This window comes from Peromyscus eremicus, chromosome 12 (genome assembly GCF_949786415.1).
Source record: "Peromyscus eremicus chromosome 12, PerEre_H2_v1, whole genome shotgun sequence".
NCBI lineage: Eukaryota > Metazoa > Chordata > Mammalia > Rodentia > Cricetidae > Peromyscus > Peromyscus eremicus.
The window spans coordinates 59,004,393-59,019,916 of NC_081428.1; the positions used below are offsets into that span (position 1 = coordinate 59,004,393).

The following is a 15,524-nucleotide window of genomic DNA, read 5'->3' on the forward strand; positions in this document are numbered from 1 at the left end:
AGTTTCCAGAAACAGAGATGTAGGGGCCAGCAAGATGACTCAGCCCGTGAAAGGGCTCGCCGTCAACCTGGAGGACGGCGTGAGTTCAGTCCCCAGGAGCGGCATGCTGGAGGGGAGAGCTGACTCCTGCAAGTTGTCCTCTGACCTCCACACGCATGTCATGGCACACACATTCTCACATACGTGTGTGCACATGTGGGGGACCCGCCCCCATTTTTTCCCCCAGGGTACTTTTGAGCAGGGAGAAGTAAGAAATATTTAGCTAGAAATATAGAGGGGAGAGAGACAGATAGAAATACAGGATAGCTTTAGGAGGGCCTGGGTCAAAACCCACCAGCCCCTTCTGTCTCTGCTAAAAGGGCTCCCCTCAACCCCCAACAGGGTTTCTCTGTGTTGTTTTGGTGACTGTCCTGGAACTCGCTCTGTAGACCAGGCTGGCCTCGAACTCACAGAGATCCGCCTGGCTCTGCCTTCCAAGTGCTGGGATTAAAGGTGTGCGCCACCTCTGCCCAGCTGCTAAAGGGTTTAAAGGAATGCCAAGAGGTGGAGCAAAAGACCTCCCCCTTGCTAGATAAAAGCACACCGCATGGCACAGTCATGTGCAGACCCTTCCAAACCCCAGGTCACCACGCATGTGGTCAATCCCTCCCCTTATGCAGCCCTGCTGTGTAAAGCAAGCTCAGATCTCACTAGGAAACCTCTGTGGACCCCAACATGCACACACACAATGCACAGAAAATAAACATATATAATACAAATTTTTAAAAACAAAACAGACACGCATAGACACAGGCAGAAGCAGACATCAATAAATACATCCATCAAAGAGGAAACAAGGAAGTGGGTTAGAACGAGGGTGGGAGTAGGGAGGAGAGATGAGAAAAGACAAGCACCTAGCAAAAGGCAGAGGAGTGATTCCTCCGATGTTCGCCTCCATTCTGCGCCCCTTCCCCCCCCAGGCATCACTGATCTGAGGCCTGTTGTAATTTTTGTTTCAACCAAAGTGGAATGAAAACACCCCCTCTCCCCCATCAGCTTGGCAAGGCCTCACTCCCTTTCAGGTCCTTTCTGAGCTCCAGGAAGCAACACCGAGGAATTCATAACTTTCCTCAGGGGAAGAAGAGAAGGAAAGAACAGGCCCAGAAAAGGTTCCCATCCAAAAGATTACCCCCCACCCCCCAACCCCATCCCAACTCCCTGCCCCACAGGCCCTGCCCACCAACCCGCTTCTGGGTACAGCTCAGGATGAGGAAGGTCTCAATGCTGTGCTCCTTGAGGTAGGCGTTCCGCTCGCCACCACAGCCTGGCTCCACCTCATAGTCCCCATTCAGGTAGTTGAGTGTGGCCTTGGTGATATGGATGCGTCTACGGTGGGGGAGGGGCAGAGAGTGGGAGCTGAGAACTGCAGTTCCACATCATTCACACCTCCAGGCCTCCAGCCCCCGGTGCCATGGTTCAAATGGCACCGCACCTTGCCATGATCAGGAGGACACTCCCAGGGCATTTCCAGCCCTCACCCACAGCACCCAACCCTTCCACACCTCACCTGTCAGGAGTGACCCTGCAGCAGCCTACCCAAGGCACATGCCTCTGAGGTGATAGTCACTCCTGCTCAGAAGCCACCACGAGCTGGACTCGAACCTGCAGCCTGGCATTCAGGTCAGGTCCCGCTTAGTCACTGACTGTTTCTCCTGGCTGCCCCTAAAAGACTATCCTGTGGTACTTGGGTCTACTGTTCTCTCTCTACACCTGTGTCCTGCTTCCCACCTCCCCCCTGCCCATTGGTCCCTGGGCCCTACCTTTCTTTCTGCCCAGATATCCATGCCAGCTGGTACTTCTAGGTCCTGTAGGGAACTAGTCTGTCTCCTCTGAAATAGGCTGCTGCTACCTACTACAATTCACGAGCCTCCATTTGTCATCCCGATCAAACACTTGGATGTTTGAGACAATACTCCTTACGACTTGTACATAAACTATGGTGAATGACTGGCTAAGTAAAACCTTTTTTTTCCTGTAGTGCTGGGATCTTGTGCATGCTAGGCAAACACTCTAAGTCCCACCCCCACCCCAGCCCCCACTAAAGAAATCTCCAATCCCACCTGCCCACAGCATGCCTGCTCCTCCATCCTGCCTACTCCAAGCCCACCCCATGATGACAGTCTCTCCTGGGTGGGAAGGGAACTCTGGGTTCCACCTGCACCCCCCCCCCAGCCCTCCTCACTCACCCTGCTTTGCCACCAGCCTCCATGTGGTTGGCGAGTGTCACGTCGTTAGACCAGACATCGAACTGCCACTTTCTGAGGCCGAGGACGCCACAGTGCACTCTCCCGCTGTGAATTCCCACGCGCATGTTCACGTTCACCCCTGTCACCTCCCGGACCAACCTGGGGATGGAGCAGGGGTAAGGCTGGGAGAGGGTCAGGGGCTAGGCATAAAGAGCAGGGGTGAGGCTGGAAGGGGGAGGACTGGGGTGAAAGGGGAGTTGGGAGGTGCAGGGGTCAAAGAGGCATTTCTTTCTGATCCAGCCTAACCCGAAGGGGACTAGCAGTGGGTGTTTGGTTGTCTGTTCAGATTAACCAGAGAAGTGCTGTTTCTGTCTTGGCCACAAGGTGGCAGTGTGCTGCACAGTAAAACGAAGCAATCCCCCCACCACCACCACCACCACCCCCGCCCCATCTACCCAACTACCCCCATGGCCATTGCCACTGTCAACTAGACCGCTCAGACCATTGTAAGTGTACTGTAGCGCTATCTTGAGCCCATTGGGGGGGGATGTAGTCACCCTGAACCCTAATCATGCAATGCTCTGGAGGCAAGGTAGACTGGAATGACTTTCTCAATGTTGATTGATTGGATTTAAGGCTGTTGCTCCTCTCTCAAGGTTAGCAGGATACTGGAGCCTGTGGTTACATGGGTTACATGGGGTGGGGGTGGGGTTGTGGTCCCCACTGTAGGAGGACATAGGAAGAGGTGAGTCTGGGGAAGCGGGGAACTAGGTTGCCCTTGAACTACAAGACATCTGTAGTCCCGGCCACAAGCACCAACATGGGAGTCCCAGTACGGGGTGGGCCCTTTATAATCTCCTATGCTGAGGGAGCAGAACAGGGGGTTCTCCACCTGTATTTGGGGCTCACAGCCTGCTTAGGGTCTGCAGAAAAGGCACAGGCGTTGGGGAAGAGTCGATACAGTTTGTACTTTTTAGAAACTAGCCTCTTCGACACTGGCAAGCTGTGGGACCTTGTGGGACCTGTGGGACCCACTTGGTCTGGTGGGCGGGCTCACTCCCACCAGGTCCACCCCTAATCCCACCTCTCAGACCACCTGCCCTCCACTCTGCCCAGCTGTGGGAAAGACTGAGGACTCCATCATTTCTCTCGACTTGGGATCAACTTGTCAAGCATCAGGGCTGGAGCCGTGGCCCCTTCAGTCTGAGGTGCCTGTGGACACTCGCTGAGGATAAATGACACCTCATTCTATTGCTTCTCTTTTCTCCAGGGATACCTGCTTCCTGACGCTTCAATCACTCCCTCCTGTAGGGGCTTAGGTCTCTTACCTTGTGTGCCCAGTGGACACACCGGTTAAATCAGTGCAGACAGAGACCAGGCCTCCCCTCCTAGCACTGGCTGTACTTCAGGGCATGACTGTGTAGTGTAGCCATGCAGGAGACAGTCAGTAGAAGTTACTGTGCCCAAAAAGGGGCCTAACCCCCTCCCGGGCCAGCCACTCTGACCTCTGACCTTACCATCTATCTTTTACTTTGTCCTCCTAAAGGTGATTTCTAAAGTGCAAAGTTACTGAACACCTTCCCTGACCCCTAGCTGGTAATGTCATTTGGGTTGCGCACATTTTTTCAGCGGCGAAGGGCTCCTTCCATGGCCGGTAACAACCACGCCTGGCCCGGGCTCCTCTGGCTATTGCTCACAGAAGGGTGCATTATCTGTGATGGAATCCCAGGAGATCTCTTTTAGCCCGCAAGAGCCTAGCTCTCCCAGCTAGGAGGAAGTGGGGCTAGTGCGCTTTACATCTGAGGTTTTCGAGGACAGGCCACTCCTGCCCGCTCTGTTCCTCATGCCTCCTCCGGGAAAGCTGCCCCATCAAGGAAAGAAAGGAGCCCTGGAGGAGGATGGAAGCTGAGATACAGAACTGCCCACCAGCCTAGCAGGGGGCCCCCGGGGGCATCCCACCATTTCCCAGCCTCAGACTGTGGGTCGGTCGGTTCCCTGGAATGGAGGAGGTCCGCACTTACGAGATGGCCTCGATCATGTCCATGCCCATCTCGACGCAGCAGTGGGCGTGGTCAGCCCTGGCTTCAGGCAGCCCAGAGACGCAGTAGTAACAATCCCCGAGGATCTTAATCCGTAAACAGTGATTCTCCTGGAAAGCAAATTAGTTGTTGAAAATCCAAACTAGTGGGAAAGAGAGTGGGAGGGGAAGAGAAGAGTAGCAAAGAGTCACCCAAGCCTCAAGTGAACTGCTTTCTAGAGACGCGGGCACAACTCCAGTGTCAGCACTGGACCTGGTCAAAGCCTAGGAGCTCTTTCCCCTTTTCCTTTCTTTTTTCCCCCTTGGGCAAGCATCTCTGCTCCCACCCCTCACCCCAGAAGCATACCCCTGATTCTTGTAATTCTACCAACAGCTTTGATTCTTCTTTTAAAAAAAAAAAAAAAAAAGACTGAGGCCAGCAGAAATGAGCTTGAGCCAGAAACCCACGTGCCCCTCAGCCTGCCTGAGATGTTTATCAAAAGGAATGTTTGGCTATGCCAGCAAACACGTGAGTGCCAGGAGGCGAACAGAGCCCAGCACCTGCAGCCACTGCCACCGCTTCGAGACAGGTGCCGCTGGGGCATGGAGGCAGGTCGCCACCAAAGCTTAATCGGGAGTGAGATGGGTTGGCATTAGCCGTCAGTTGCTCCAGCTGCTTGAATCTGACTCTGTGCTACTCCCTGACGCTGGGGCAGTGGGAGGCAGGTGCTCGTGGCGTCCACCCCACACTCGGGTGGCAATCATGCCTCTGTCTACCTTGTTCAAGCTCAGGGATGGGAGGCTCCCCACCTAGCACCCTCAGTGGCCCCAGAAAGCCCCCGATCACAGTAGACTCTTCTCCATATTCTAGCCTGGTACCCTGTCCATAGACAGGGCTGTGCTCTACGCCAGTGGACACCATAGTAAGTGACTACTTACATGGCTTGACTCTACAAAGGCCCATTCTGGGGAAGAGTGGGTGAAAACAGAGATCGACTGAATGATTGTCCTGGTTACCACTCCCTGCTGGGAGGTGTCACTTTTGTCTAAGTGCTGCTGGCAAACCCTCTTTCTGGAAGCCTCTAGGGAGGGCACCCAGCTGCTTATAGGCCAGGTAGACATCAGGTGCATTCTCCCATCCCTCCAGCCAACCTCGTCAGGAATGCAGCCACATGGCACCCGATGTGCCCTCGGGGAAACAGAAATTTTGGTGGGGGCTTGGACACTATGGCAGCCCCTTCACATTTCTTCACAGCTGAGGATGATGTCTCCAGCTGCGTTCCCAGAGATGGTGTGGGACATGAGGACACACATCTGCAGCCTGACTGACTGCTCTGCCCATCACAGGTGCCCAACACCAGTTTCCACCAAGCAGAATACAGACCTGGACTAATGTCCTCAACCCCAAGGCCCTCCCCTGACAGCCCAGTCCAGGCCACCCTCTGGCCCACACTCAGAGTGACTCACCGCAGCCAACTTGTCAAAGCGGGCAAAGAGCTCATTGAGGGTCATGACCAGTTCTTGGGCAGTGCACTGGGAGGCCAGGCTGGTGAAGCCCTCGATGTCAGCAAACAGGATGCTGGGAGACAGGAGGAAAAGGAAGACTTGCTATAAACTGGATGTCTGTGTCCCCCACAGCCATCCAGCAAATCCTAGTGCCCATGGTAAGGGTTTTAGGAGCAGGGCCTTGGAAAGATGATTAGCCCATGGGGGTGGGGCCCTTGTGAATGGGATTAGTGCCTCGTGAGAAGGGGGAACAGGAGAGCTTGCTTCCCGGCTCTGCTGCCGTGAGAAGATGAGAATGGGCTGGAAGATGGCCCTCACCAGAGCCAAGCCATGCTGGCACTGTGGGACCCAGACCTCCAGCCTCCATAAATGGGAGAGGGTTGTTGACAAGCCACCCAGTGTGGCACCCTGTCACTGCAGCCTGGACAAACTGACAGGCCTTTGTCAGGGAGTTGGGGATGTATTCAGGGACCTTGGGAGTACCTCAGGCCCCAGGCTGGCTACAGGCTACGGGAGTCCTGGGGGGTGTGTCTTAGGGTTTCTACTGCTGTGCTAAATCACCAGGCTCAAAAGCAACTTGGGGCAGAAATTTCTTCTTACAACTCTCACGTCCTCTGTCCCTGAGGGAAGTCGGGGCAGGAACTCGAGGCGGGAACCTGGAGGCAGGAACTGAAGCAGAGGCCATGAAAGAGTGCTGCTTCCTGGCTTGCTCTCCATGGCTTTCTCAGCCTGCTTTATTTTACAGCTCAGGACACCTACTCAGGGGTGCCACCACCCACGGTGGGCCAGGCCCTCCCACACTAATCCAGTGTCCCACAGACTTGCCTAGAGGCCAGTCTTAGGCATTTTCTTGATGAAGAGTCCTTCTTCCTAGCTATGTAAAGGTTTGTGTCAAGTTGACAAAAGCCAGCCAGGAAAGGACTCCAGAGGGGCTGCTGGTGAGGGGACAAATGCTCTGGCCTTGCCTACTAGCTGGGGGACAGAGAGAGTGAGTTTTTTGAGAGCTCCCCAGTCCTCAATCGCCCTGCGGGCCTGCCCCTGTTGACCCTACACTGCCTCTTTTATACACTTGCTCTGGGAAGTATGGGCCAGAACAGAGTCCCCAAGATCTCTCACTTCCCAGTCTCAAGCAGACCTCAAGCCTGTCCCCCCCAGGGGAGTCCCTAGGAAGGGACAAACTGAAGGAGGAGCAGGGAAGAGCAGAGGTAGACCCCCCCCCCCAACCTCTGCTATCACCTGGAAGTCCCCAGCCTCTCCTCCCAGGGTCTCCAGCCTCACCATCCAGGGGAGTCATCAGCCACGCCAGCCAGTATGGCTCTTTTGACCATTCTTGTGGCTCCTGTCCTTTAGTTTGAAAATCTCTCTTTCCTTCAAAACAGACCACAAGAGGAGGGTCTCGAGGCCGGAGTGCATAAGGAACCTCTAACTGTTTGGTTTCTTAAGAGGGACACAAAAATGTTCTAACTCTCATGGACCGAGCTGCTTCTGGGAGACAAGCCCTGAGCCAAATCATCTCCCTGAGCCCTCTGGAGCCTAGTTGCTCACACACCAGGGACTAGGCCTCCAACGGGAGGTAAAGACCCCAGCATGGTAGACTCTTCCAAGTCAATGCTCTCTCCAACACACCTTCCTGAGGTTTCAGAAACCACAGACCTAGCTTCAAAATTAAGAATGCATAGCTAAATATATTTTGTAATTTTATTCCACATGTTCACTGGTATATCGAGTGTGTCTTTTATTTGCTTATTTATAATTAAAAATTTTAAGTGTATGAGACTCTGTATGCAGATGTTTATGTGTTCCTGGACGTGCACACATGGGTGGAGTGTTCATGAAATGGGCGTCTTCCTCAATTTCTCTTCACCTTATTGTTGAGGCAGGGTTTCTCACTGAACTTGGAACTTGCTGATTTGCTAGGCTGGCTGGCAGGCCCCAGCAGCCTTCTGTCTCCAGCTCTTCATGGCTAGAACGGCAGGTGTGCGCCATTTTGTCCAGCTTTTTGCATGGGAACTGGAGATCCAAACTCAGGTCCCATTCCTGTACAGACTTCATGACTCAGCTATCCCCCTAGACCATCTTTTTTTTATTTTTGAACGTGACAAATTGTGGAGACTAATGGGGTGCTGAGTTATGTGACATGTGCAGTGTGGATCAAATGCAGGCAGGGGGCCATCCCATTGCCTCAACTAGCCATCATGGCTTCCTCCAGTTGAACCAGCCTGTACCTTAGATGGAGTATGCCTTTTATCATGATGTTATCTGTGACCTTTCTGACCCTCCCCGGGCTAGCTGAGTCCCAGAGACAGTGACCAGCTTACCTCAGCGTGTCCTTTTCACATGTAGACTAGCCAAGTGAGACCCTCCTCACCCTTGCAGACTGATTACCCTAGGGACAGCTAAGGGGTGACTTGGGATAGCCCCCACACTCCACTGGTCCCTGGGGTTATCCAAACTGGCCAACCAAGAACTTCTTCACCCAACATCACTTTCCTTCCCAAGAAAGCACAATAAAGGTTCTGGCCTGCATTTTCCTTTCTTCTCCAGAATAAATACTTTATTATTTTGTTACTGTATTTACTAGCTTAACTAACAATATTTTTTAAAGCTATTTTAGACACATTGAAGCTGGGGGTGCTTTCCTTGCCCCCAAGGCCCTGGGTTCTATCTTTAGCAGCACAACGTAAAATGATATAATATATTCCTTTAAGCTCCTACATGTATTCATTTCAGCCTCACAGCTACCCTGTGAGGTTAGTACTTGCTTTTAAGAGAAGGAAATTAGAGCACAGAAATACTGAGTCACCAGCCCAAGACCACACAGGCAATCTGGATGCCCATCCCAAGAGTACAACCAGTACATGTTATGTGGTCTGTCAACCCCATAGTCTCTCAGAGAATAAAAACATCCCATGCTGCCCGGGCAGTGACTATGGGGGGCATATTCCACAGGTGCTCACAATCCATCAGGGTCCATGGTAACAGGCTGGGTTATCAGGAAAACCATCCTGAGGTTTGGGCTAGGCTATCCCAGAAACAAAACAAAACACGGGAACAGCTACCAGCCTCTGGGACAGAGACATTGTTGTGTCTGTGCCCCCCCCCCCCCAGCTCTCCAGTTTCAATCTAGGCCAGTACTGGTGACTGCAGGAAGCTAATGGTGGAGTCAGTGAGAGACATGGACGAGACATGCTACATGCTGCAGAGAAGAAGAAGAAAGGTGTGGACATCAGATGCCTGCCCCATGGCCAGCCACAGTTATGGATTCGGGATGCATGGGACTAGGGGGCCTCATGAACTCTGGTCCTTTCCTACCTGTAGATGGGTTCGCTGTCCTACCTACTGGGAGGCCACCTGGCATGCTAGGTGTGCTGCCCCCTAATCTTGGTTCACCTTTTCCTTCTTGTGTCTCAGGTGGGAAGAAAGAGGACGTCCTTCTCAACCTCTATAAAAGTGCCGGTTACCTTTTTATTTAGGATTTTTTTTCCTCTCCTAGGAAACCCAAACCAGTAGCGACTGGGGTCACGATCAGTTGGACGTGAGTAAAGCAAATGGAGAGCTTCCCTGATTAGCCATCATCATGTTTTAATTTTACATTCCCCAGGCACCATACTCACTGGCTGGGCCACCCTGGGACTAAGCCTTTGAGACTCTAGAGTAGGAGAGAAAGCCCCCTAGCCCTGCACAAGCTCCAAGCAGAGAAGAAGAAAAAAGAATGGGGAAAAGCACGGCCCCAGAAACATGAGGCAAAGGTGTGTGAGCTCAAGGCCTCTTGAGACCAAAGATCACTGAGCCACCCAGAGCGGACGTCAGAGGACGCCCAAGTAGTGCAAGGCTCTGGCCTGTTGGTCATTGCCCTCCACAGAAGAATTGTCTGCTCTCACCGCCATAGATTGGCAGTCCTTGGACACCACAGTCCCAGGGTTGACATCCCTTAGGACGCCCTGGGAAGCTGTCCCATGGAGAGGCCTCAGAGCCCCAGCCCCAGGGATTCTAAGTTAATCCATCCGCAGCGGGACTCTGCTGTGGTTGTTTTATTGCTGTTGATCTACTTTATTTGGAGCCTCTCTGGTAGTTCTAATATGCAACTAGAGATGAGGACTTCTGCCCCAGCTACAACAGCACCTTCTTCACAGGACTCCCCCACCGTGATTTAGACACGCGACCCCTAGTTCACGCACACCGCCCCTCTCCCCCACATCACTGTCCTTCACTCTTTAACCCTTCGATAGGCAGTAGAGCCCTCTCAGCCATGTTTTGCCTCCCACCACCTCAGCTGCTTACGGCCAACTGTAAAAAACCAGCCCATGCAAACTCCAGAAATAAAATGTGTCGTGCACTCCAAATGGCATGCCTTTCTGAGTCATGTGAGGAAACCTTGTCCCATCCCACTCAGTCTCACCTGGGCCTGAGTCATCCCTGTGCCTAGCAATGTGTCCACGCTGTATGTGCTACCCGCCTAGCAGTAACCTAGTAGCTGTCTCAGCGATCAGCTCCACTGTGGTGATGACCACAGTACCGTGTCCAGGTAGTGCTATTTCACTTTACAACGGCTCCAGAGCACAAGACTAGGGAGGGACCCCGACGACGCCAAAGAGAAGCTGTACATGTTCCTTTTGGTTTCTTGAGACAGAGTTTCTCTGTGTAGCCTTGGCTGTCCTGGAACTCACTTTGTAGACCAGGCTGGCCTCGAACTCACAGAGATCCGCCTGCCTCTGCCTCCTGAGTGCTGGGATTAAAGGTGTGCGCCACCGCCGCCCAGCTGTAAATGTTCCTTTTAAAAAGTGAAAAGGTTCAAGTTTATGTAGTTTACTAGGGATGGCGAAAATGCTGCATAGGCAAGGTTCTAGACCATCTGCTGGAAAGCCTAAGCAGGCCTCTATTGGGGGTCCCGGAAAGTTCCCTCTATGGGTCGGGGGAGCACTGCACACAACATTGTGGCTATTGGTTACTTACTCTGTTCTTTTCTGTCTCCTCCTACTGGGAATGTGAACTCTCTGAGGAAGAGGGTCTCATCTCCCTGCTGTTTCCCAGTCCCTGAGGAATTTGCAGCTGCAGGACTGACTGACTGGGTACTGACTCTGCCTGCATTGCTCTTGGATTGATCCATGCCCCATATCCATCCACATCTGGCACCTACATCATTGGCGGCCATATTAGTTTAAAGGACTGCCATTACAAAGTAGCTTAAATGCTCCCTACAGTTCTGGGTCTGGAAGTCTGAAGTCAAGGCACTGGCGGGGCCAGGGCGACGCTCCCCCTGAGACTTATACTTCTGGGGTCCCCATCAATCTTTGACACCCCTAAGCCAGAGGCTGCAATGCTCAGATCTCTGTCATTAGCGTCTCCGGCGTCACACAACACTTGGCTCTTCTATGACAAGTCCGAGCTTACCTTAACCTATAGGCTCTATGAAGCTCCTCTAGTAGTCTCTCCTACCTGTGGGGGTCTGTTCCAAAACCCATCATGCACACCCGAGGTCACGGCTAATACAGAACCTGTGCTTTATCCTATACACACATGCGATAAAGTTTAATTTATGACTTAGACAGAGCAAGAGAATAAGGACAGAAACATTGCAGGATTGTAACAACACACTGTAGTAACAGGTATGTGAGTGCCCCCCGCTAAAATTCCTTACTGTGCCACTCGGCCTCCCTCTCCTTCTTGCATATGGCTGACTATAGATAACCTGAACCGTGGAAAGCAGTGCTTTAGATACGGAGGTCATGTTCACAAAAACTAGGGTCAACACTTCAGCTTATCTTCTAGGGAGACACAGTCCAGCCCATAGCAGTGCCCGATGCTTATTTATTGAAAGGGAAGGAATGTTCACAACTTCAGGGCAAGCAAGAGAACAAATCATGAGCCCCCTCCCCGCTTCTGCCTCACAGGGCCTCTGGGATCCCAGCATGCCACCTCAGAGAGGAGCCTGTGAAGCTTGGGGTCCCTCATAGAACCAACATGGTTACCTCAGAAGATAACTGTGTGGTTATCACCAGGGAGGCTTAGAAACCTGAGCTCTCTCCAGCTGCTGGGGCAGGGGAGGGAGGGTGGTCCTCTGAGGCTCTCCCAGCTCCTGGGGAAGCAGGGAGGGTGGGTCACCCAGAGCAACCCAGGAGTCATCCAAAGCACGGCTTCTAACCTGGGTTAGAACGATCTCATACAAGGTCTGAGGCCCCAACTCTGAGCCCGAAAACATCTCTGGCCCATCTGTGGAAACTGCCACCTGTACCCGCATTCACCCCTTAAGAGGCATGGCCTATTCTCTGTTCTTTTGTGGGAGGATTTTGCTTTGACTGTCCCTTATGGAGACTCCTGTGTTTCACAGGGTCTCCCCAACACAGACCATCTGTTCTGCTGGCCTGGGGTTCCTGGCTGTATCCCTGGGGGTTCTAAAGCCAGTTCACAGCCTCACACCAGGCCCAGACAAGCAGAAAGATGTTAGCTCATACATCAGCTCATTTGAGATCTCCTCTTGCCACACTAGTGGGTCCTTAGAGAGGCTAGACACTGGGGACAGGGCCCACATGGGGACTACTTCCCTAGTGATCTGTCCTCTCTCCCCCCCTAGCTAGCCTGACTTCTACTCCAGAGGCATAAATATAGGGCATGTCATCGGTTACCACCATGGGCCCTCCGCAGCCCTGCTCTGTCTGCAGACATTTCTTTATACTTGTCTCCTCTTCCTGCCAACAGGCCCTGTGACTTACGAGCTGTCAGCATCTGGCCCAGCTCCTACACACAGGGCCACATCCTGCAGCGTCACTGGGCACTTAGGACAGGGTGGGCTGGCCGTGCCAACAACTGTGCCTGAAGAGTCCCGATCCCTGTCTGCTCATCCAGATTAGGGCTATGAAATGGGGGGCAGGAAAGAAGTGAGGTAAGGTCTCAGTCCACCTCTGAGGATGCTGACTGCATTGGGGCCAGAGCATCCTGGGGTGCCCGCACCATGTGTATGCTGAAAGCCTCAGTGGTTAGGCCTGTGCAGGAAGCCCTTTCTTTGTGTCCGACAGAGATGCCCCTGCCGCACCCACCCTCGATCTCCTCCAAATCACCCGGCCTGGACAGACACGAGTTGGTGGCCTTGTCAGGTAAAGGGAAGCAATGACTCACTCACATCCACTGGGCGAGTCGGCACTACCAGGTGTGAACAATCGCCAGAGGGCTTTTTTTTTCCAACACATGTTTTTTTAAATGAGTTGGCATCACTCAGAACTACCTGAGGCACAGGCTGGGAAGGAAGGGGGGGATGACCCAGGAGAGGACACAGAACACTAGTATGCCCAATGTCATCAAGGGGAGAATCTGCCCAACCTCTCCACCCTGGCAGGAACAGGGACATTACTTCAGTAAGTGGAGTCCAAGAGGAGAAGTCGGGGGACCTCGGATCAAGGCATAATCTGCAATCCACTTTGCTAGCTGGCCTTTGGGCCTTCACCTCATAACACAACCCATTCTCACCACGCCAGCAATGGAACCTGATGGCGCCTGTGGACGCTCTTCCAGGGATGTGACAGGCCCAGGAAAACGCCTTCTAAAGGAGAGGCCCACAGAGGAGGCTGCACCCAAACCCGGCAACAGTCAACCCGATCTGCGTGAATTGCTTTTCTTTTCTACACCGCCTACATTTCCCAATTTCACTACAAAACACAGGCCTTTATATAATAAAATGTTTATGTTTGAAAGGCTGAAAGCAAATCACTCTTTTTCTTTTAGAGCCCGATTCTGACCCACTCATCTTCACGATCGTCGACTTAGCCCACTCAGAATAATCCTTATGTCTGAATTATGAGTAGAAGCCGACCCACGGGTCACACCTGTTTGTACTTGTCTCAGAAGCACAGCCCGGCATGCTCAGCAATCAGTGCTTCTCTCTGCTCTGTCTCCTCCCCCTTTCCTGACTTGCCAGAGCCTTGATTTCCAGAGCTGAGAGCTAAGTCCTTGCTGATTGCTGGGTCCATTCCTCGCTGGTCCTCATGCTGTGCCCCAACACAAATGTGGGCCTTTTGTGAACCCCAAACAAGGAGAGACTGAAGCCCTTGAGTGGGTGCTGTCAAGAAGGCTGGAGTGTGGAAACCTGCTTGGGGGGTTCCTTAAAAGAAATCATACACGTTTACCATATGAGCCAGCAGCCCCACGTCGGGCACACACCCAGACAAATTCAACGCAGAGGTAGGAACAGGACTTGTCCACCCATGCGCACGACAGCATCACTTACATCCCCTAAGTGGTAAAGCAGCCTGAGGGGCCATCAGAGGAAGAAAGGACAGCCGGAATGTGGCATACACAAATGGAATATTACTTAGTCTCAACAAAGGAGAAAACCCTGGCAAATGCCACAACCCGGTTGAGCCATGAGAGCATTATGCCAGGTGAGCCAAGCCGGTCATCAAAAGCACCAACTTTGTACGGCTCTACTTATATGAGAGATCTAGAATAATCAAACTCATAAGGAAAGGAAGGAGAAAATGATTTCCGGGGCGGAGGTGGGGGTGGGGGCACAGGGACTTGTTCAGCGGCTACAGTTTCAGTTGGAGACTACAGTGCTGGAGGTGGGGGTGGGGTGGTTGCACAAGACTGAATGTAGCTAATGCCACTTATACTTACAAGGATGGATTTTTTTTTTTTTTTTTTTTTTTTTTTGGTTTTTCGAGACAGGGTTTCTCTGTGTAGCTTTGCGTCTTTCCTGGAACTCACTTGGTAGTCCAGGCTGGCCTCGAACTCACGGAGATCCGCCTGCCTCTGCCTCCCGAGTGCTGGGATTAAAGGCATGCGCCACCACCGCCCGGCAACAAGGATGGATTTTAAACATGATCGATCTTATGCTAGATCTATCTTTTAAAAGAGTAATTTGTGTGTGTGTGTGTGTGTGTGTGTGTGTGTGTGTGTGTGTGTGTGTATGAGCATGCAGTTGTCCACAGAGGCCAAAAAGAGTGTTGGATCCCCTGGAGCTGGACTTATAGGATGTAGGGAGCTACTAGACGTGGGTGAAGGGGACCAAACTCCAGCCTTCCTTAAGAGCAGCAAGCTCTTAACCACAAAGCCATCTCTCCAGCCCCTTATGCTATATACATTTTAACATAAAAAGTAAATAAGAGGTCCAACCCCAGTGGGCCCCAACAGAACTGGCTGGGTCGTCAAGCCACTGTTCCCAGCAGCCCTCTGCTCAGTTCCTATGTTCCCATGGAGGCTGGATATTCCCTAACAGTGCCCCTTTCATAGCATCCCCGGCACATAGTAGGATCCCAGTAAATGCGTACAAGGCAGAGACCTTTTGCAACCATAATTGGTAAGGAATGGAGCTGAGCACACTTCTAGCATCAGGTTTCAGATGCCCACGGTCCACTCTACACACGGCTGAGGATAGACCGGAGGTCAGTACTTTCCACACTCTGCCCCCAGAAGGCACAACCCATCCCTGGGTATCTAAGCATCTCAGACATGGTCCATGATCATTATAATTCAGAACCACACCACATGGTGGCTGAGCCAGACGCTACAGCAACCTAGGAAATGCAGCCATGTCCTTGAAGGAGACAGGAGAGAAGATAACCTTCAAGGGGGAAGGAATTGGAGAGAGAGGGACTGGAGGAAGGAAGAGGGCATGGGGTCATGCCCGCATCCCTTAAATTCAGGGAGAGGGCATACTACCTCATTTGCAACCCAGGTTAGGCAGCCCCTCTGCTGGACTCCTGCTGAAACCTCAGCGTTTGTGGGGACCAGGGAATGAGACAATGAGGCTCAGATTCAATATCCCGCGTGAAACTCCAGCAGCG

At 52.5% G+C, this 15,524-nt stretch overlaps 1 protein-coding gene across 1 annotated transcript in view; it reads right to left on the minus strand.

Annotated features, from left to right (window-relative positions):
• Positions 1-15,524, minus strand: part of Adcy5 (adenylate cyclase 5) — a 146,578-nt gene that overhangs the window by 32,509 nt on the left and 98,545 nt on the right. Inside the window, exons 4-7 of the mRNA XM_059276848.1 lie at positions 5,710-5,821; positions 4,247-4,374; positions 2,226-2,384; positions 1,224-1,365 (exon numbers count right to left, since the gene is read on the minus strand). Of these exons, the coding sequence (XP_059132831.1) occupies positions 1,224-1,365; positions 2,226-2,384; positions 4,247-4,374; positions 5,710-5,821 (541 nt within the window). The remainder of the gene's footprint in view (positions 1-1,223; positions 1,366-2,225; positions 2,385-4,246; positions 4,375-5,709; positions 5,822-15,524) is intronic.